General features: G+C 40.4%; 1 protein-coding gene across 2 annotated transcripts; it reads left to right on the top strand.

Moving 5' to 3' along the window:
* Positions 1-531: 531 nt before the first annotated feature.
* mtfr1l (mitochondrial fission regulator 1-like) lies at positions 532-7,644 on the top strand. 2 transcript variants are annotated; one of them, XM_080414559.1, is made up of 8 exons: positions 532-650; positions 2,433-2,526; positions 2,651-2,758; positions 2,901-3,013; positions 3,149-3,360; positions 5,147-5,510; positions 6,170-6,315; positions 6,478-7,644. In XM_080414559.1, the coding sequence occupies exons 2-7, from the start codon at positions 2,512-2,514 to the stop codon at positions 6,282-6,284; spliced, it is 927 nt and encodes a 308-aa protein (XP_080270685.1). In that variant the 5' UTR covers positions 532-650; positions 2,433-2,511; the 3' UTR covers positions 6,285-6,315; positions 6,478-7,644. The 2 variants fall into 2 exon arrangements, with proteins under 2 accessions (XP_080270685.1, XP_080270684.1); XM_080414558.1 differs by having other exon boundaries at positions 6,170-7,644.
* The last annotated feature ends 15,107 nt before the right edge of the window (positions 7,645-22,751 follow it).

The following is a 22,751-nucleotide window of genomic DNA, read 5'->3' as shown; positions in this document are numbered from 1 at the left end:
GTTGGTGGCGCTATGCACTATCAGCTGTTAGTAGCACATGCCATAAATGACACAAGAAGAAGAATTACGACCAATCACACGACACAAAGGGAACAGTGTTGCCATGTCCGCCTATTATAAGCGACTTTGGGCTTATTTTTCTGTTTCTAACTTGTAAATATTGGTAGTTGCGGTTTTTGGTGCTTTTTTCTAAAGTGTACTTGCTTATTTAGGCTTGCTTCAGAATTGTATAATTATTTTAACCAGTGGTTCACAAATATGTTCATGTCATCATCATATCATCTGAAAATGTTTTGTGCCAGGGACCCCCGTACCAGATTAGAGTGTTTAAAAAATCTTCCAAATATTGCACATTTTATTTCAAGATTTTTTTTTGGAAAATAACAGATCTACAAGCTGAGCTTGTAGATTTGTTATTTTCAATGTATAAAGTGCTCATAATGGCCGCCCTATTTGCTTCTTTTGGGCTTGTTTTTCTAGACCTGGTTGCTTATTTCTCTTACAAAATCTGGCAACACTGAAATGGAAGACCCCCCCAGTTTCCGGCCTAAAATATACGACAACACAGAGTTGAAAGACGAAGAGGAGAAGGTGTTGTTTGTGTGATATAATCTGCTGCTTTGCATCTTCCAGATACTGTATCATACATGGTAAGTAATGCGCTAGTGATACTCCTCACACATTTTGTCGAAGAAGTACGGAATGCTGTGCCAAATAAAACAACGATATAGTGTAATAAGGCAGAGGGTCACCGGTAGGGCCACGGTCTGTTGCTTGCTCAGCTAGCTAGGTTAACCCACGGTAACTGTAGTCAGAACGGGGGATGGTGTTGTGTTGTTTTGGTCTAACGAGTGACCCTGTTAGAACTGGCGACTTATTTCAGCCGAATGCATACTGTGGTGGTTGTCGTAGTTAGTTACCATGGTATGAGTTGTTTTACTTATAATACGCCTACAGAATAACGTGAATGGGTTCGCATGCCGTAAAAAAAAAAAACCACCGAGATATAGTAGATTGATGTCACTTTAACCAGTGTTGTTGGTACGTGACACGTTTTATCAAACAAGACTCCAAGGATGAATCAGAGATGGGTATGTTTTTGATATTGTAATAGAACAGTGGTTTTCAACCCTTTTTCATATTAAGGTCCATTATTTATTTGGCATTTGAGCCACGGACCACCATTTGATGAGATTTAGACTCAAGACCCAAGACTTAGCATATTTTGTTATCGTTGGATGAGATTTTGTCCACAATTCCATCAATGCTGTATTGATGTCTGTCGGTACCATTGGAGAGATGACAGGCAAACGTTGAACAAAATAACAATTCTTCTACATTCTCTAATTGTGTAGACTTCTTGCAAATGAAGTAATGCAGATGTTTAACAATGATTTAACTCTTGAGAGAGTAAAATGAAACCAAATGGACCCACTAACACTTGGGTCCACTAACACTTCATCATTTAGCTGGGGACCACCTGGAACCTCCTCAAGGACCACTGGTTGAAAACCACTGTATTAGAAGAAGAACCAAGCTAAGGGCATTCACGAGGACAGTTGTAGCATTCTCTACGTCCAAGTGATCCCCAGCTAAACGATTGATAGTTAATCGTCACCATATGTTTATCATTCTGCTCTGCGATTTGTATCTGGTGAACATTATAGGACTCCTCACTGCGTCCTGTATGATAGATTGGGTTGGCCTTCCTTGGCTGACAGGCGAAACAAACACTGGTACCTGATACCAAGTGTTGGTACCACCTGCATCTGCTTTCAAACTTGTGTTGTATCACACATTAGGGGAACGTTTCTGTTTTGTTTTATCATTGATGTGAATGTACTGTGATGTATCTCGACGACACTGCAAATGAGGGCAACCTCAATGTCTTTTTGAGAATTAATAAAGGTTGGATGAATGAATATAAATTACATGTAAAGGCAACTAGAGAACGCACAGGAATGGCTATTTTGATCAGTGTTCCACTGTTATCTTTGTAGTAGAGTGATGACAGTATAGAGAGTTACTACCTACAGATCATAGACAGCACAGGCATGTTGTACCAACTGACAGACTATATGATGTTGGTCTTAGATTTGGGTCCCAGAGATAAAACGTAAAATACAAATCTTATCAAAGGGGCTAAGTATTCTAATTTCTAATACATATCAAACTGGGAGTCCTTGAAATGAAAAAGTTAGAGAATCTTTGCTCTTAGCTGTTTTCAACAGAATATCAAGTAGACAACCACAGACTGTGGTTTGGCTGAAAGTCGCCAGTCACAGGGTCACTCGTTCAACCTAAACACTGGTCGTTTAACACATTTATTCTAGTCAATATTTGACGATAAAAGCAAGGATTTTCACATTAACTACACATTAGCTTGCTTGTTTTGTGTAATAGATAAATGTATTGCCTATTGCTCAAAACAGATGTTCTGAGACTTGACTGCCCCATACTGAAGACATAGCAGAGGGTTGACATAGCAAAGGTGGACCCAGATTCTTAACCATGGAAACGGAAACGGTAAGTTTAACTCTCACTCTCTCACAGCCTCTTGATCTGTTCCTAGATGGCTGATATTTCCTGCCTATTAGCTGACATGGGAATGTAGCTTGGTATCTAACTGGTATTTCACTCACCCGTTTAGGAAGTTATTCCTATCTGGCAAAACAAGCCACATGGATCCACCCGTAGTGTGGTGAGGAGAATAGGCTCCACTCTTCCCCTTAAACCTCCACAAAGGGCATGCTTTCAGGTATGTTTCATTTTTCATTTTAGTACATGTAGGCTATGGTGAATCACTTATATAAAGACGATAATATCCTATTTCTGCCATGACATTTACACATTTTGAACTATATTATGACGTTGTCCCTCTATCTAACCTTGGATTATAGGAACTGCCAGGCCTGCCCCCCTTAAGACCTATGGATGGCCCCATGGTTCCTACCCTGGCAGACATAGCTTGGATTGCCGCAGATGAAACAGAGGAAACATATGCCAGAGTACGGTAAGTTTAGTCTAGACCCAGTCTAGCCCCAACCGATACAGAGGTTACTATTGGCCGTGATTCCAATATCATCTTTCAATGATGATTGGCTTAGTGTGTTATTCCATGGTTTGCATTCTTTGCTTTTATTTCCAGGAGTGACTCGCGTCCTCTGAGACATGAATGGAGACCCACACCACTCCTGGTACTCCATAGGAACTCATCTGTACCCAACTTCCGCCGTGAGGGAAAGAAGGTGGAGGGGCTAAGGAAGCCTGGTGTAACGGCAATGAACCGCACTACAGCTCTTCAGGATGAGTTAAGCAGACTACGTTCACAGATTGCTAAGATCGTCGCAACTGAATCCGGTAAGAAGCCCAACTAGATAATTGTGGTTAATCTTTCTGTGAGTTGTGTGCTTGTCCACCATGTAACCTGAATTTGAAGTCCATATTTGACCATGAAGCTGCATTGTTAGGCGTGTTATAGGATCAGCCTGGCATGATCAACCTTCAGAGTATGTTAATAGTTATGCTAAGACTTTGTTTCAGTGCTGGGTCAAATATGTGTAAAGAATCCGGTATAATTATTTTAAATCTTGGCTGGTCTGATTCTCCCAAACATCTTAACAACTAACGCACGACACCCAACAGGATGCGCAAGCATAAGCGCATGGACACTGCTTTTCTTCTACTCCATGCCAATGAATCCAGCCGCTCTCACTGGCAGCTCTGCTCGTACACGTGAAGATCTGGGCGGGGGGAAAAATGCTTGTCCGTGTGTATTCTCATAGAAAAACATTGTATATAGGATGACCAGATGTCCTGGTTTGGCGATAACAGTCGTGCAAAAACCTGTGTGTGTGCAACGCTTTTTTGATGGGTTTTCTGCGTAAGATGTGTTGACATCATTTGGTCATCGATAATCTCTGCAGCTCAGGGTTGTTTGAAAATGCGTAATGGTCAAATAGGCCTAGCACAAAACATCGGGCCTCATTCACTAACCTGTTGGTCGTAAATTCCTGACTTTATTTGGGAGTACAGGATTGTGTATATTGCATACGTCAATTCTGAAGTGCGATTCATCTAACTTCAGACGAAAAATGTCATCACTCATCCAAATGGACCCACTTGACAACTTGTAAATCAGCGCAAGCGAGTTCCTCACGCGATTGATGCGCTGAACGTTAATTAAGTAAATAGCCTACTCATGTGTAATGAGAATAAGAAGGTAGTTTACAAAGTTTAACTTCACGACCAAAGGCTAATACAATTTGGAAAGGATATTATATGAGCCCTTTCTACTGAACAATTGCTCAATCACCTTGCCGAGTTAAAAAGATGAGTTGGAGTTGACATGAAAGCCTAATGGGTGAAACTGTGGCCACACTTGCAGAAACGACGAACACGCAGAGGGACCTAATGCCTTCTATTTCCAAATAGTAGCTCGAGCGTTTAATACGCAAAATCGATTTGGACCCAGAGCGTTTAAAAGAAACCCAGCGGCTATTTGCAGCAGGATTTTATTTATTTTTGCACCGGCCTGCACCGGGCCATTATTTGGTTACAGTTCCAATTAGGCTGAAGAAACTGCAAATAATATCCCCGGCATTTGCAAGGAACGGGCCGTTTAATACGCAAAATGGTGTCAGACCCCGGGCATTTATAAGGAACCAGGCGGCTATTTGCGGTAGGGCTACTATTTGGAAATATACGGTAATTCAGCTCTAAATGTGTCAACTGAAAAAAATAAGATACGGTTGAATTTGCATCATATCTATAATATGCATCCAAGCAATAGATTGTGTGCCTTTTTTGGGAGGTGTGTGTAATATGATCAGTCTCTCATGATGATCAACCATCTGTGTAAGCAAGTTATTTTTACCAGGTTAATTGTTGGGGTCATTGTTATGTTGAGTACTGTATAGCGAAAATAACTCACTAATATGTAGCATGACGTGGTAGTAGTGACTCCAGGAGAGTTACTGATTGCTCAACACCTTTCCCATGCTTCAGCCTCTTATCACAGACATCTGAAATGCCATGTTGTCTCAGTGACTGAATGTCTCACCATTAATTATCCAATTAAAGTTTTTGTGAATTCATAGAAAACCTACCTACCAATTTCTCGCCCCACTCTGCTCTTCCCGTTCAGGCTCCAACCCGCTGACCCCTGACCTGCTTTCACCTGACGACACCAGCATGAGCTTTTCCCTGGCTCCTTTCGAAACGGCACCCTATCACCCAGCAGCCGCCGCCTCCTTCGTCATCAGTGATGTCACAGAGGAGGACGAGGAGGAAGATGAGGAAGACGACGTCGTCTCTGTGGTGTCGGAGCTGGTCCCCGACCCCCTGCCTCCTCTCTCAATGACGGCCTCTGCGACCTTTGACCTGGATAGGCCCAGCATGGACTTCCGAGAGGCAGAGGAGGACACCGTGTCGCTTTCCAAGTCCACCAGCTTTGCCGATGTCATGGATATCCTAAAAGATATGAACCGCATGAAAATGAGCAAGGACAGGTAAGCGATACCAGTGGTTTAAGTGTCTCATAGCTCATTTGTTTATGACTGCTTAAAGGAGAAATCCAGACATTTTAAGTGTTATCTTTGATGTGTAGTTACTCACTCACCGAGTTAGGAAGTGGCGTCGAGTTTTTCCAGCGATTCCCCTGTCTGTGAGTCTGGTCGACCCCCAACATTGGCATAGTGGGAGGCGCGTGTCTTAGTGAAAATCGCCTAATTCCACAGCTCCAAACTTCTTTTTTTTCCCACAAATCCTCCTCATGGTGTCTCCTGATACTTTCACATGCACTGTTTATCACTCACGAGCTGGCGTTCATGGTCAGCGACGTGAATGTTTTCCTCTCGCGTGAAATCTCGCGTCTCGCGAGATTTCCCGAGGAACGCAGTGAGCCGAGGACGGGAAATCACGCGAGAGGAAAACATTCACGTCATTCACATCAAAGATAACACTTAAAATGTCCGGATTTCTCCTTTAAGACAATGTCGTGAGCGGTGCTCTGTTGGTCCAACCACTAGCACATCAGTACAGAACAATCTTCTATACTGATGAGCTTCCTTCGGCAGCATTTGAAGGTGAAATGGCTTCTGAATAAATGTTATCACCATCAATCAGTCCTTGGATTACAACCTGTTTTGTCTGCTCTGTGTCAATGCAGGTACAACTACAACAGAGGCTGTACCTCCTTGAGAGAGGAGGACTCCGCCTCTCTGATTTCAGAGGCCCTGCGGAAAAAGTTTACCCTGAAGGAAGAAGACATGAAACGGAAGTAGATAATCTTTCCGTCTCTCAGCGCTACAGCATGTAAGTCGGGACAGGACAATAGCTTTGAAATGATGCTTGAAAAGTTACCTCAACAAGCTGTTTATTCAAGGGTTATTGTTTTGGGTTATTTGTTTTAAAGCTTTGCAAGTGTAATATATATTGTTTCCACTCATTCTATGAAATGTCTCTGCTTGTTACAAGGCCTTGGCCTGTGGAAATGTGTACCCATGAAGACCCAGCTTGGCCTCACTGACCAATGGCAATGTAAGGAAAATTCACATGGTCAAACGGTCAAAACCAAAACTAACAACGAAATGATTCAAATCCACTGTCCTGGTACAATGGAAAGGGAAATTGCCTACTCTTGATCCAGTCAACAGTCAGTTTATCAACACATATCCAATGAAGTCTCCCTGAAATATACGATACCTTAGCACAATGGTACAGGAAGTTATTCACGTTGAAGTTACTTTGTTCCCATAACTCGGATTGATTTAACTGCTGCCAATAACTTGCCCTTTGTGCAGGCTATATTCTCTAAAGAGCATAGTAATTGTACTGCTATTGCAAGAGTCAAGTTGTATACTGGGATTCTTTTCTTACAAATATAAACTTTCTATAGAAGAGAAGATGCAAGTAAACTTTTTTTTTAAATTAATGTAAAAAGTCCTCCAACATACTTGAAAACATTTTATGTACAAGCAGAAAGATCTAGCCAACAAACAGTGATGACTTATTACACCTTGTATGGAAGAAACTTTGGAGCCTGTTAATGTCTTTCATTGAAATATTGAGTTTGGTAATGCTTTAGTCTGTTCACAGCATCATATCTGTTGCTCCCTGTTCATAAACCACTCCACAGCACCCATAAAACTGCTAATTTAATTCCTTTCTTTGGTTTTCCTTCAACCTTAAGTTTAAGAGCCACTGGGTAAAATGACAGTTTCTCACAACTCGGAAGCCTATACATGTGTGTGTGACATAGTTTGAGCTGGAGTGATTTGTGTGATGCATAAAAACAAGCAAGACCTTGCTGAATGACTGTTCTACTGTTGTGTGACAGAAATATGTATCTACTGCGTGCTGCTGTTGATGTCTGTTGAAGACTACACCAGAAACAAACTTGTACCGTTTTTTAAAAATTAATACAGTGACTTCCCTGTGGCTTAGAAAGGGTGTCTCTTCAAAGTTGAAAAAAGAAACTATTTACTTACCTTACCATGTCACTGGTTTTCCTTTGACATACAGACTCCTAAACTCTGCATGTGTGCTTTAATATTCTGTATTCAGGGTTATGTGAAAGCGAGTATGACGCCTGTGTGACCCAGAGTTTTCCTGTTGACGCCTTACTACAACCTATTGCCTGATTTTATTCCCCGTTATTGTTCATTTCAAAAGCCATTTCTTAATCTGCCCACCCGCCACAATTTCACCCACATTTATTTTTCTCAGAATTTGCCCCTACTGCTGAAGAGTGTTAATTGCACAGTGACTTTTACGCCCCTGTAGCTTTTGTTCACCTGTCGTTTGTAGGTCCAACCATATCAAGTTAGAATGATTGATATTTTTACTATAATTCCTCTTTGAATTACTATACGTGTAATTACGCATGGAACACCGGTGAGTGACTCTTTTAATGTAGTTTTGCAGTGTGAGAGAATATGCCCATCTGTTGGGAAATACCCTTTAGCCTTCTCGGTTATCATTCTTGTACTGTAGATGGAGTTGATAAAATATTCAATAACTTGGCATTGCACAATGTCTATTTCTGAGCACTATGTTATTGTGATGATGTTAGACATAGTTCACTCAACTTAAACTGTATGTAGTCTTACTTGAGCTGTTGAACCTATAAACCATGTGAAAGGGAGCGAGAAAAGTCTGCTATTGCTACCTTATAATTCACAAACCTAACAAAATTGTTTTTTTCCCCCTTTAGTTCAGCCTATGCCACCTCATATCCATTTAGGCTAATTTATACTTCATTGTTAGTGAGGATTACTACCACCATGTGTATGTTTGTGTCCTGCTGTAATGTGGATGTCTTGTTTGTCTTGTTTTGAAATGTAAATAAATATGGGCTGGTATTTTGAAAAAGTGACGAATTACTTGGAATATGCATCAGAAGTATGAAGCAGCCTACCATTTTGCATTTTCATGCAGTTGTACTGAATCACCATGAGGTGGCAATGTAGGGACACCAAATAAAATAGTAATTTCCAAATAATGAGAAACTTAGACTGTAGTTTTTTAACCCTTCTTGAAATAACGTGTAAAGTCATTTGTTTACAATTACATATATACTATAAACGCACAATACGGCGTGTGTTAGGTGCATGTTTTTCAGTATATATAATCTAATGCATCCAAGTATGATGAACCAGCAGTATTAAAGAAAGGGAAATATGTTATTATATATGCCTTTTTTTAATATGTGATTTTTGATGCTATTAAAATCTGGTCTTAAATCAAGGGTTCAAGATTAATTATCAGATGATTGAGACAATAGAACCTTCTATTCTCTTCACACATTGGTGGGCCTATTTGTTTGGCATAGTTTGCCTCACAGCAAGATGAAGTTGTGGAGTTTAAATGTTCTCCCCATGTTCACTCAGACCTGGAGCAAGCAGATACAGTACACACCGCAGGCAGTTTCACAACCCAGAACAAAATAACCATATTAAAGGGACAGTTCACCCCAGATATGACCGGCGGAGTTCGACTCAAAGAGTCTCCTAGACCATGAATTCAAGGCTTCATGGTGTGTGTGTGTGTGTGTGTGTGTGTGTGTGTAGAAAATAAGTAACTTTTTGAGCGAACTATCCCTTTTAAGCTCCAAAGGTGTAGAGTTTTAGTGCAAAGTCAAAACCGGAAGACTATAACCAAGGACTAACTATTTCACCTATAAAGAACAACAAAAATAGTTAATGATAACATTTTTATTCTGATTACATTTTAAATCACTTGAAAACAAGGCAGGTGCGCCAACAGAAGTGAACTTGAGCCTCTTGGGGGCATGCCGGAATAAGACGGGGGCAGTCACTCTGCTCGGTGTAATGGCACAGTGCTGTCCGAGTTGCATACCAATAGGGGGGAATTGGTTAATCTATTTTGAAATTGCACATGGCGGTACTTGACAATGAAAGTAAATGAGAGTACTTTGAGGTCGCTTCTAGAAATGTTGATATGAATGCGCTTCTGCTCCCGAATGTTAACAAACTTCGTAAATGTGAAATTAATCAATATTGAGCAACTGCATGGGCTATTTCTCACCTAAAATGTTATCAGAAAATAGTCTCCGATAACATTTTAGGTGAGAAATGGGCCATGCAGTTGATCAATATTGAATCATTTCCTGATAACATTTTGGGCGAGAAATAGGCCATGCAGTTGCTCAATATTGATTAATTTCACACTTACAGAAACTATTTTCTGATAACGCAGAGGTCTGGGGCGTGAAAGTGCCTGGTTGTAAAACTGCCTGGGCCGTATATCTGCCTGTACTCCAGGTCTGCAAGCTCCCCCTTGTTTCCTCCCACACCAAAAGAGACACAGATTAGGGCTATACTCCTAAAAGGCACCAACCATACGAGCTGATCCCGGGGGCTGCTCACAGTGTCTGCCCACTAGGCTGGGTTAAATGCAGAGGACAAATCAATTTCCCCATGGGGTCAATAAAGTACTGTAGAACTACATTTGTTACGTTTGTTGTTAACCCACATTGTTCAGTTTCTACTTTTTCTCAAACATCGAAGATGATCCAGTCCCTCAGTGAGTCAGCGCCTATTTTCTGTGTTTCCGAGTCCTTGGCCTACTTTGTCCCTTGTCACCTCCACTATGGACTTCCTACTGTACCTATTTTAGATGCAGGGAGATGTCTGTGGAGAGTTCAATTAATAGGGCTCGGCATCATAATGTGTCTTTGTTCAATCTATAAATATAGTACTTTAGAATGACATTGACATTTTGTCATCATTAGAAGATCTGCATTAAAGGTATTCGAAACAAAATAATCTACAGCTTCAAACCATAGTAGGCTAATCCCCTCAATGCTTATAACTGTTTACCCTATAGATCGGAGTGTCTGGTTGAAAGTGAGTACAAATCAAAGGAGAGAAACTATTTCCATCAGGGAGATGGCGTCTTTCAAAGTCACTGGCAGTGTCCCTGCCTTTCATCATCTACATTACCACCAAGAGGGTCGGCGGCCTTCGCAACCGTGCTAGCCTGTGATGATTAGTGGCCGTGAGGCAACAAACAAGCCAGCAAATAGTCCTATCTGTCATATTGACTGGTCAACAGGACTGTTCTTCTCCCTCAAGCTCACTTTTCATCACAGTCTCCTTGGCTTGCTGGAAGATCTTTATAAGTAAACCTGCTATTGAGAACAAATGTATCCCCAATACTCTAGTAGCAGTTATCTCTCTCTTGTCAGACGCTGTTAACTTTTTCCATTTGTAACTTTTTTTCTATTCCTCTCCCTAACATAAATATTGATTCTGTTTAGTTGTCAGCTATAAATGTTCCCCTTCAGGGAACAAGAATTTCCCCGTGCTGTTGAAGTGATAAAGTTTCACTTTGGGCAGGAACAATGTTACAGGCTTTGGCTTTGATTAATCTTTCTGACAAAAATGTTTCAAGCACTGAAGCATTGCACTGCAGTGGCAGGGTAATTTTCAGCTGCAGCTCAGCTGAAGTGAAACCAAGGAACTAGAGATTGCCCCAGAAGCTATCATTCTCATGAAACCAAGGAGCAGCATAAGAAGGTCTAGGAGGAAACATGTCTGCGCCATACACTGGCGGATTCACACCCCTGTAGACCTGATGGGTCATGTTATCCACTTTCAACCTGGATAACATGACATGGACATCATTATAGACGAAAACGTTCAAGAATCTTTGAAAATATTGAACATAGCAGATCTACAAGCTCACAACATGTCGCAATGTGATGCCTGTGAGCTTGTGTGTCTCCGCCAGGCCGAGACTATGTTTTCGCCCCTGTGCGTGTGTTCGTCCATCCGTCTGTTAACAGCTAATCTCCGGCACCGTTGGACCGATCGGCATGAAACTGTGCACGCACACTCCCTGGAGGCCAGAGTTGCCCACACAGACCAGTTGCCCACATTCCCAATAGGCCGAGAAAGAAATGCCACCCTTTTCACATTGGCCTATTATAGCGCCACCAGCAGGCTGATTTTTGAAAAACAAAACTCCTACAGATTTTGTTTGATCATATGATCAAGACGGATCTGTCTGATTTTCATTCCATCCTGATTGGCTAAGATTTTCATCTAAAGTTTGCATGTCTGTGCAATAACTTCATCAACATTAATCCCTCAACTTCTACAGATTCCACTCACCTCTATAATGACTGATTTCCGTACATTGCTGTCCCACAATAACCTACCTGACCTGGCGGAGACTTGTGCTCCGAAGAGCACTTTTTTTTCTTTCTTTTTTCACAATTTAATAAAAGCGGTTATGGATTTTTTTTGTCTTGCGTAGCCAGACAATCAGAGATCTCTGCCTACGGATACATCTGATGACATTTAAATTAATTGACTGGGCTTGAATGCCGTTGAAAACAAGAGGTAACAAACCTACGCCCACTGCTGAAAACCAATCCTGATACCATCCCATATGAAGGACCACCATAAAGTCTTTGCACTGATTCTGTGGAGTTATATTCATTTTCTTTCTCCCATTTTTTTCCTCACATTTTTTGCCTATTCACTGTTATTCATCCAGTCATCACCAGGCTTATCAGTAGGCGGAAATCTCTGTCTCTGATCTGGCTACGCAAGATTAAGGTATATCCCGATGCCCTTAGCCATGGTTCAGATTGTGGGAAGCTAGTAAGTGCGTGACTGGATCTATACGTGCAAGAATCTCTCGCAGTCAGTGCTGTAGTTGCATTGGAAGGTCTTATCAGTGACAGGGAACCATAGAAATTGTCCTTGAGTATGCTTAATCTGTGCAAGACATCGCCTCCCATAGTCATATTACCTTTTTCTCCATGGTAATGACAATGTGGAAGTACCAGAGGAAATACCAGAGGCAAAGTGCAGGCAGGATTCTAATGAGCATGGCAGCTCTCGAACTCTGCCTCACCCTAGCCCATAGCAACAGATGACCATAGAGGGAAAATAACCACAATATTCTATCAATCTGAATCTGCCAATTGCAGTGAAAGTTGACTTGATTAATTGTTGCTTGGCCCCAAATAGTTTAGATAGAAACATGGATATTTCTGGCGTGGAGGTAGATAATAATAATAATAATAATACATCAAACTTATACAGTGCCGTTCTAGATACTCAGAGATTTTACAAAACTAAACAGATAACCTTATTAAAGCTAAAGAAGAACTTGAACTAAAACAGTGTGCTCCTTTGGAGCACATGCAGGTCTCCGCCAGGCCGGGTTGCCTACCCAGGGCCAGCAAACTTATAAGACTTATACATCTAGTATTTTCTGTACTGATTTGTGTGAGTTTTAGACACATATCTATCACCAAATATAAGTGGCTGCGTTTGCAATGGACCGGAATAGTACAGGATTTGTGCTCATGGGTGAATGAAGCCGCAGCGAACGAAAGCGCCAAGCGGCAGTGTGAAACGGAACGTGATGCACGTGGAGCTGACCAGTTACAGTTACACCACAATAGGTACAGTTACACCACAACTATTGTCTCTACCTCACTATCTTCTGCTACGCTTTTTTAATAGCCGCTTGTATTTTTATATTGTATTTTTGCACTGTATGAATTGTAACATTGTTGTTTTGATGTGTTGTATAGCACTTTGGTTGGCCTTGGTCATTGTAATGTGCTCTATAAACAAATTTTTAGTTGAGTTGAGGTACAACTAGTGAGCGTGTATTCCCGACTTCCATCGTTCCCGACTTGCATGGCCCCCGAATCCGAATCCAGTATATGTAGTAAATATGTGAGAACTATGGTATGACCACATGACATTGAACATGGTCAGCGAGGTTTACAGTCAGTTAAATAATAGAGTATTCCTTAATGAAGTTAAAGAAAAAAGTTTGTTCATTTTTTTTTGTTTATTCAGAAGGTCATCTCTTTTGTCCCAGCATCTTACATTAAAGCCTAATTCGGAGAGCGACATGGTCGTACAACAAAGTATAAATCAGGCTTTAATGAAGTTGTAGCAAGCAACAGCCAACTGAGGGCAGCTTAAAATAAATTGATGACAAGGTTATTGGGGAACACCAGCCATGCCTCTACAGTTTCCTTCGCCTCAGCCCTCCTTCCTTCAGCCCGAATTACACTAATAAAATAATTAAATGGCTAATCTACAAGCTCAGAACATGTCACATGCCTCACATCCATGACGCATTGTGAGCTTATAGATCTACTATTTTTGGTATGCAATTATCATAGGGTGGAGAATAAATTAAGCATTGATTCCCCACCCACACATCCACCCACGTCATCATCAGCACATAAAACCTGACACTTATGAGTCACAACAAGGACAGCTCAGCAAAGTGCCTGCCTCCTTACTAAATCCATTCAATTTGTCACTATTATTATGTCTCTGTAGGTCTCTGTAGTATTTATTCATGCATTCATTAGCATGCATGTCTTCTAAACAGTATTTCACAATGCAAAGTACAGTACCTTTTTTAAAGATTTATTTTTGGTCTTTTTTTATGCCTTTATTGATAGGATAGGAGAGAGATGGGGAGTGACATGCAGCAAAGGCCGTCCGAATCTTGACTCGAACCCGTGACGTGCTGTCAGGCTACTTTGGAGCCTAGGTGCCCGGATCGCTACGCCAGCCGTCCAGGCCCTACTACTGTACCTTTTTTGACGAGTTTTCTTTTTTTAAACTCTTATTATTTTATTCAGTCAGACAGACAAATGCCAGATGTCAGATTGGGTTCCCCCAAAAGCATCTTTGTAACTCTCTAACAATGGTCGTTGAGAGAGTGGGCCCTTGTGCTTGATGCGGCTGAGGTGGGCAAGAAGCAACAGGAACGTTTTTTCCTATCTTTTCTTAAACCTAATAAAGTAAAAACTCTCCCAAACTAAAGATTCAAAGATTTATAATGTAACAATACATTTAGTTTATAACACACTTTACATTTTAGCAAATCACAAAGTGATTCTATACATACGGTACATAGAATTAGATCATACTACAGATTTTCAAAGTATTTATTGCCCCCCACAACAGACAGGTGTCATCCCTGTTAATGCTGTCTGTTGTTTGTAGTCTTTTTGACAGGGGGCAAATATTTCATCAAAGTAAAAACATATGATGTGTTAGCCGCTATTCATATTCCAAGAAGCTTGGGGAATGGAATATGAGTGATCTTGAAATGGCCTATGATTGGTAAATGAACAAAAGTAGGAAATAATTACTGGGGTCTGTGCCACTACCTTCAGCAGATGAGTAAAGTAAAACAAACAATATCAGCTTGCCTATAATAAGATTTGTTTTCTGTTAGAGAGTAGTTATTATAATAGGAATACAATTCCTATTAATCAAAATAATCTCAATTTAGGCCCACTGTATGGATAACATTATTTTATTCTACAGAATGTTATACATATATATAATATGTGTCCTATCCACTATGATGAAGTGATTCTATAGCCATAAATTGACTCTCAATTGAAAATGCCACATTTGCATTCAGGCTATGGCCTGTTCTCTGTAAAAGGTTATGGTTTATCTTCATGAACATAAACTGACAAGCGAACTGAATTCCTGAATAGGAAAACAGCCCACAGCTTTGCATGGCAAAGTTAATGTTTGATTTGAAAGTCAAGTAGCTTATATCAGCCTGTTCAGCTTGATTGGTTGATCTTTATTTTGGTAAAAACAGACAAAAAGGTGTCTGTTAGTCTGTCTGTCTGGACAATATATAGAGATCCCCAAGGTCTGAGAAAGAGCCTGGTGACTCGAAACGTTACTTCCTTAAAATGTGTGGATTCTTTTTATTTTGATTACATGTCGAAGCTTTGATTCAGCACCCAATTTAGTAGGTTTGGGATGTGCGCGTCTTCTGCCTTCTTCTGATCCCCAAACTCTCCCGTTGATTCTATTTCACCCGCGCAATGACGTCATAGACTGCCAATAGGTACTGGCGTCATAGTACTGACATCACCTCCAAGTACTTTGTGCCCATTGTTTGTCTGTCTGTTTGGACAGATATCCCATGTGGAGATCCCCATACTGTGCCAAGTTGGTGCATCACAACTGTGCTCTGTACTGCCATCATAGACTGGCCTCCAAGTAAGGCTCTGACAACAGGTGCTGATGTCAAATACTGATGGCACAGTGCTGACCTCATAGATGCTCTACGTCATAGACTGGTCTCCGAACGTTGTGCCTATTTCACCCTATGATTTCACCCCGCACAATGACGCCTCCATGTACGCTACTCTGAGTTTAGTTTGTAGTCCACATCAACAGTTACACAAAACATAACGCACTGTAATTCAATATTTCATACTGTTTGATCGAAAAGGCATAGGCTGAGGTTCATAGCTTATTTATGCCTATATCCTTTATACATGTTGGTTTAAGATATTCATATAGTTACAAAGTTCATATTGAACTAGAAAAAGTGCTCCTCGGAGCACAGGTCTCCGCCAGGTCAGGTAGGTTATTGTGGCCTCCTGGTGGCGCTATAATAGGCCAATGTGAAAAGGGTGCCATTTCTTCTTAGAAATATGTTTTACATAAGTTGGCCACCTGGTGGCGCTATAAAAGGCAGATGGGAAAAATGCAGGGCAAAGGTTTTTCCTTGACCTCTAGGGAGTGCGCATACAAAGTCTTACACAGATTGGTGCAGTTATAGGTAAAAACACGAATCGGGCTGTTATAGTGCCACCATGAGGCTGATTAGAAAAATCTCAAGTGGCATTTCTTCCTCGGCATAGTGGGAATGTGCGTGCAAAGTTTCACGGAAATTGCATGCTTTGTTCATAATTTGAGGCATTTTGTTCAAAACGGAGCAGTCCTGCAAACTTTGGAAGTCATTTTTAGCCAATCAGGATGGAATATGAAAAATCTGAAAGAGTTGTTTCGTTTAATGACTATAGAGATACTGTGTACCGATTTGCGTGATGTTTGGACAAAATCTGTAGGAGTAATGTGAAAAAAATTGTTTTGCAAAAAGTGGCCTCCTGGTGGCGCTATAACAGGGCCATGTGAAAACATTGGGGCAGAGGTTCTGAATTGGCATCCAGGGAGTGTGTGTGCACAGTTTCACTGCGATCAAGCCAACGATGCGGGAGATTAGCTGTCCACAGACGGACGGACGGACGGACGGACGGACGGACAGACAAGGGGTAAAACATACTCTCTCGCCATGCCTTTCGGCCTGGCGGAGACAATGAACACTCAAAAATGATCCGCAGTTACTTTCAAAACTACCCTAGTTGTTCGTATTAATCGAACACTCAAAATGTTTCAATATTTACATTCATGACTTCATACTTACCCACACCATCACATGTGTGATGATGGTGAGTCTCTGACATCATAGTACTTACACGATATACTGTATGACTGAAGTCATAGACTGGTCTCGAGGTCATTTGTGCCTATTTCACCTACTGTATGTGGTTTTCTATAATGAAAAAAAGATTCAAAGGTGGCAAGACAACAGTAAATAATCTAATCATGTGGATCTCAGGATCTACATGGGAACAGTATGGCCCTAATGTGGATCTTGGACTTCATGTGGCCAGCCATTATGTCAGTCATCTAATATCTATGACTATAAATTTGTCCAAGGGTTCAGCTAGATCAGGGCCCTACATTTAACACATTATAATATGTTTTACACTTTTTTATACTTTAAAAAAAATTCTGGAATATTTAGAAAAATAGGAGTGCCAGGTTGAAAGTGATTAACACCAGGCCAAATGTGTGGGTTAACTTATTTCTAAAGGTTATAAACTATAGACTAATAGTAGCCTAATTCCAATGCCTGGCACACACCCCCATTATTCATTTTATGATCTGCAGCTGTGTTGCTTACTTGCTTAATGCTTCCACCCAGTGTACCACAAGGTCAGCTTAGTGTTTAACATTCAGAGGTCACGAAACTCAAATTTGTCCTGGTGTTAGGATGCAACCGATGCAAACCGATATTAAGTCCTGTACAGAATGTAATCATCAAAGCCACAGCGGGGTAGGGTAGAAGTTATGAGAGCATTGGTTCCACTTTTCCTCAGTTTAAAATACAGTGCTCCAGGGAGATGAGACAGCTAGCAGGCCTATACTGTGCTACTTACACGCATAATGTCCTGGTGCGTTGGCTCCAGGAATAGGTCTCAGAGTTAGCACTGTCACGATCATGAAACTTTACTTGACTATTAGTTGTCATACAAATAATTGTGATTAATGATTGAATTGTGTTTTTGGCATAGAACATTGATACATATGAATACAAATTACCTTTGTGTTTGGCTTTTAGGCTTTGTAAAAAAAATATGCATAGGGCAGATATGACAAATCATATAACTATAAAGGAATGACTGACATTTAATAACTTTATACTTTAGTAGATCGGCTATTTTCACTATTTTCAAGTGTTTTTAAAAGAATAATAAAAGAAGGAACAGTTTCGGAGAAGGTTTCTAACTGACAGCAATGAAATAACTTTTAGGTTATAAAGGTGTCTTACACGGCAGGAGCTCTACCAACCAGAAATGCTTGACATACAGAACCAATGCTGCAAGCTGTAGTGTCATTCAGTAAGAGGTATGTCAGTTTTCTTTTAAGGATGGGATTTATACCAGAACTGAGACTCATATTAATTCATATACTGTTTTGATTTGATCATTGGAATGTTCTAGTTTCTTCAGACAGTTAATGTGGTGTTACTTTATGCATGCATCAGCAGATTAACAGGATTTACAAAAAAGAGAATCACATCAAACTCCGTAAACTGCTAATTCCACCTGTGATTACCGACCCACCAGTGACGACGTGAAACTGGACCAGTAAACTCAAGCTTTTGCTGTGTTCGTTGTGTACTGTATGTATGGTACAGCTGTGATGTGTCCAACAAGGCAGGAGACCTGCTATTGCTCTGTGCCATTTATAGTCTCTGCTGTCTCATTAGCCTTGCTTTTGTGCTCCCAGAGATTGAGAAATGACCAGCTGGAAACCAGCAGCATGGTCCTAGGGGGTCAGCTGTGCGTCACTGCAAGGAAGTACAGCACAGTAACGGCTTAACTGTACACACTGCAGACTATAGAGCCAGACCTTGGCCGATATATCAGTTTGGCTGATAAATTTGGCCATAGACTTTTTGGACTACAGCGGTATCAGAAATTATGCAGCTGATATACGTGTCCTGATTTGTAAACTATTTTGGGCATGTCATCATAGGTAAAAGTTTTCAACTCACATGTTCAAAAATAGCCAATCTACAGTGCAAGTTCACGACGCGTGACCAGCTACTTTTTTTCATTTACTTAAATCCAATCTAAGTTTTACCAATTGATTAGAATTCATTTAGCACTTTTTGATCAAATTTCAGTCAAAACATCGGTAATTGGTGTTCTAGTAAGTGTTTGCTTAAATGTTTTTCCAAAAGTGGAAAGAGGATGCAGTAAATCCTTAGTCATAGCAGCTGAGTAGAGTTATTAGTTGTGAATGGTTTGGTGGTGATCTTAGAAAGAAATGAATCCAGATGTATGTCAAGAGAGATTTGTTAAAAGGTAATTTGGTTAAAAAGCTATTTGGTATGAACAACCACAACTTATCATTGAAAAGACATCAACGGCTTATCTGTTTTTCAATTTAGACAGTTATTTTATTACATCTCTCTCTCTCTCTGTCTCTCTCTTAGACAGACACACACACACACACACACACACACACACACACACACACACACACACACACACACACACTAATTTCTCTCATCATTTTGTCTCCTTCCCCGCAGAGACCGTTCCTCGGATCTCTCCTAATAAGGTGGCTTAATTAGCCATGGTTCTTAGGGAATCCATTTGCCCAACACACGCCTGTGTGTGTGTGTGTGTGTGTGTGTGTGTGTGTACACGCTAAGCACATGTACATGTGCACATGTAGGCTACATGTGAGTGTGGTTGGTCAGGGTCGGTAATTGGTAACATTTTTAGTCTGTTTGAGCTGAAGATACAGAAAAGGAATTAATGAGGTGCATACCTGTGGACCATACACTTCAGAGGGATATCTACACCATCAGATATAATGTCAGAGTCCTGTGTATTTGCAGCATGAAATGACACCACTTCAAAACAAGTATGTGTGTGCAAATGGATTGCTTTGATGAAGCAACTTTAATATTATATCACATTATATGTGGAGTGCTGGTTACATATGTAATTGATGGTCTTTTACAAAGAAAAGCTTTTATCCATATCATTTCTAGAGCTATACTGGAGTTTTCAAATGAGAAGGTTTTGTGGTACAGAGAGTCAATTAAAAGATTGATTATAATCATAATCCATAATGTTTTTCAATTTTAATACATTTTTCACACTGATTAAAAATTAAGTCTTGTGGAAATACATCAGGACTATTAATGATGTAAAAGATGAATGGATCATCATTTATCATCAATAAAGCTGAACAGAGGCTTTGTGAGCTTGGATGCTGTGTAGCAGGTGATAAGACTCTCTTGTCTCTTGTTGCCACCGCATCATGCTGCAACACGTGTATTTAGGAATCTGCTTTCTAAGAATAACTGGCTGACATGTTTAGTCTCTCAGAGGACACAAGAACCAACCAGAAAGAGGTAAATGTGGAGCTTGACGGTTGACGCACATCCTTTTGAAAGTGTCAGAAGGGATATAGTAACATCTAGTATTGTGGACAAGATCAGCGGAAATGGCTGATCTTGGCATTGATGGAGTCCATCCATATACTAAATGGAATTGCAACATTTCCCCCTTTTTCTCAAATGATTTTGTTCATATTGAGCCCTGATAGTTTACATGGACAGATTAAGAACAATGTTGCTGCTACTACATATAAAAAATATCACTCATACAGTAGTCCTACATTTTCTATTGTGATGATCTAGATCCTAGATCCTGCTTGGGAAAGAACAATGTCACAAACATAGAGGTCACAATGCTTCTATTTTAGGAGGATTATTTTTTTTTTTTTTTGTTCAAGGTTTCTTTATTTTATATTTTCAGGTCAATAACATAAAGCATACAAAAACAGTGTATGTTACCCCTCCCACCCCCCAAAGTTCCCGCTCCGAAAGAGCCACAACCCTGGTTATTTTAGGAGGAATTTAACTATCAATAAATCAAATCGGAATCATTCATATTAAGAAGTACATTTTATATGGCACCCTACTACATCAGAAAGGTGTTTTTGTTAAATGTAGCATGTTCATGTGTGAAGTCATTAGACATGCACTGAGCACTGAGCTATTCCCAGCTCTGTGACAGCAACCTGCAAACAGCTCGAGCACAATTACGCACAATTGCTTCAGCATGTCCCAAAATATAGCCCACATCAACAGATGTACCACTCATTTGAAGAGAGAGGAACTGGCAGTGTTATGCTTCAACAAATTGATTTATCTTGGTGTTATGATGATGTGTGGCATTTAACATCAGTTTAAGATGTTATTAAAATGATCTTGAAGCAAGAAAATTAAATAGCCTTCTCACACAACAAACATCTTTTGAAGTCACCCCTGCAAAACAATAAAACATGTGCAGACCAGTCGAGTGCTCCAGTATATTTAATTTGGGTGGTCTCTCCTGAAGTGCCCAGGTATTATTGTCTCCGCCAGGCCGAAAGGCATGGCGAGAGAGTATATTTTGCACCCTGTCCGTGTGTCCTGTCCACACACTCCCTGGATTCAGAACCTCTGCCCCAAATTTTTCACATGGGCCTGTTATAGCGCCACCAGGAGGCCGATTTGTGCGAAACCCAATTTTCTATATTACTCCTACAGATTTATCCAAACGTCATGCAAATCGGTGCACAGTATCTCTATAGTCATGTGATCAACACGGATCTGTCCGATTTTCCAGATGCCATCCTCATTGGCTAAGGTTGACTTCCAAAGTTTGCAGGATTGGTCCGTTTTGAACAAAATGCCTCAAATCATGAACGCAGCTTGTGATTTCCATGGAATTTTGCACACACATTCCCACTAGGCTGAGGAAGAAATGCCACCCTTTTCACATTGGCCTATTATAGGGCCACAAGGAGGCCACAATAACCTACCTGACCTGGCGGAGACCTGTGCTCCGAGGAGCACTTTTTCTAGTTTTCTCTGATGCAAGTTGTCCCTGTTGAGCACCGACGAGCCCTTCTACCTTCTGCTGGCTGAAGCACGCAGAGCTTCTCTTTATCTTTTGAATTAATTTTGTTGACAGACACTGTCACTGCTGTGGGTGAATCCCCTTATTCCCTTGGGCGGATGGATGAGTGAAAAAAGTAAAAAATTAGGTGTTTGAACAGCTGCATATTAGGAATTTGATTTCACATTAGTAATTATATTTTAGTAGTTAGGGATTCCGCTGCAAAATAAGCAGTTTAACCCATTCCAGCCAGAGTGCAACTGTAACACACTACTGCAAGCATTTTCCCCTTTGACATCAATTTATGATGTATTTAATAGCCTGAAGCATTCCTAATGGAAATAATGATCAATTAATGCTTCAGAACTTTTTTCTTTCAAGAAGGTGGCTGAAATCTTATGACATTTTGACATTGCTCATGAAATATGTGATCACATGCCTTACAAAGGTAAATGTATTGCTAAATGTAACCGGGTGTATATGAGTCAGTCCCATAAACAACTCAAGGCAGTGCTCAATTCTTCATCTGGCAATAGGTAAACAATTAAAGCCCCCTGGATTACTTTCACTTAGCAGCATAAATACCCAAGGTTAGAGCATATGGAGAGTGATTCTCCAGCCTCTCCAATGGATCATGAATGCAAGTGACAGATTTTTCTTTATCCAATCACATCAAATGCAAGTGTCATGAAACATCGATTAAACTGAAGCAATCAAAATAAAACTGAAATGAATGTATTACAGAGACATTAACAGAAAACAGGCTTTTGGGATTATGAAAACTGTAAGAAAAGTTATAGGCTACATGCCCAGAATTAGGAAGAAAGAAAGTGGGAAAGAATGAAACAATTTACAATTTAGGCATCTAGCAGACCTGCAGACACTCTTATCCAAAGTGCAAGATCTGAGTAACCAGGTGGTCAACAAACGACAGGGTAAATGGTCAAGTAGTGTTTAAAAAAAAGTAACTATAGGATAGCTGGTAAAAATCAAACCCAGCATTTGTCTAAACAACATGCAACTTAAATAACATTCTTAGCATTTGTGGTCGAGCAAAGAGTATGTAACTATAACAAAATAGCATATCATATGTGAACAAGTAATCAACCAACCAATATTTGCATAGTATAACTAGCATCTAATCAAAAATAGGCTATTC

This window comes from Gymnoscopelus braueri, assembly GCF_963280865.1.
Source record: "Gymnoscopelus braueri genome assembly, chromosome: 19".
NCBI lineage: Eukaryota > Metazoa > Chordata > Actinopteri > Myctophiformes > Myctophidae > Gymnoscopelus > Gymnoscopelus braueri.
Note: the sequence above shows the minus strand (reverse complement) of the source record. Positions and strands in the feature narration are given on the sequence as shown.

Bases quoted from the DNA above. Each gene is read 5' to 3' on its own strand.
- mtfr1l (XM_080414559.1), top strand. The intron at 3,014-3,148 runs GTAAGTTTAGTC...TTTTATTTCCAG, and splicing joins GAAACATATGCCAGAGTACG to GAGTGACTCGCGTCCTCTGA. The intron at 5,511-6,169 runs GTAAGCGATACC...GTGTCAATGCAG, and splicing joins ATGAAAATGAGCAAGGACAG to GTACAACTACAACAGAGGCT.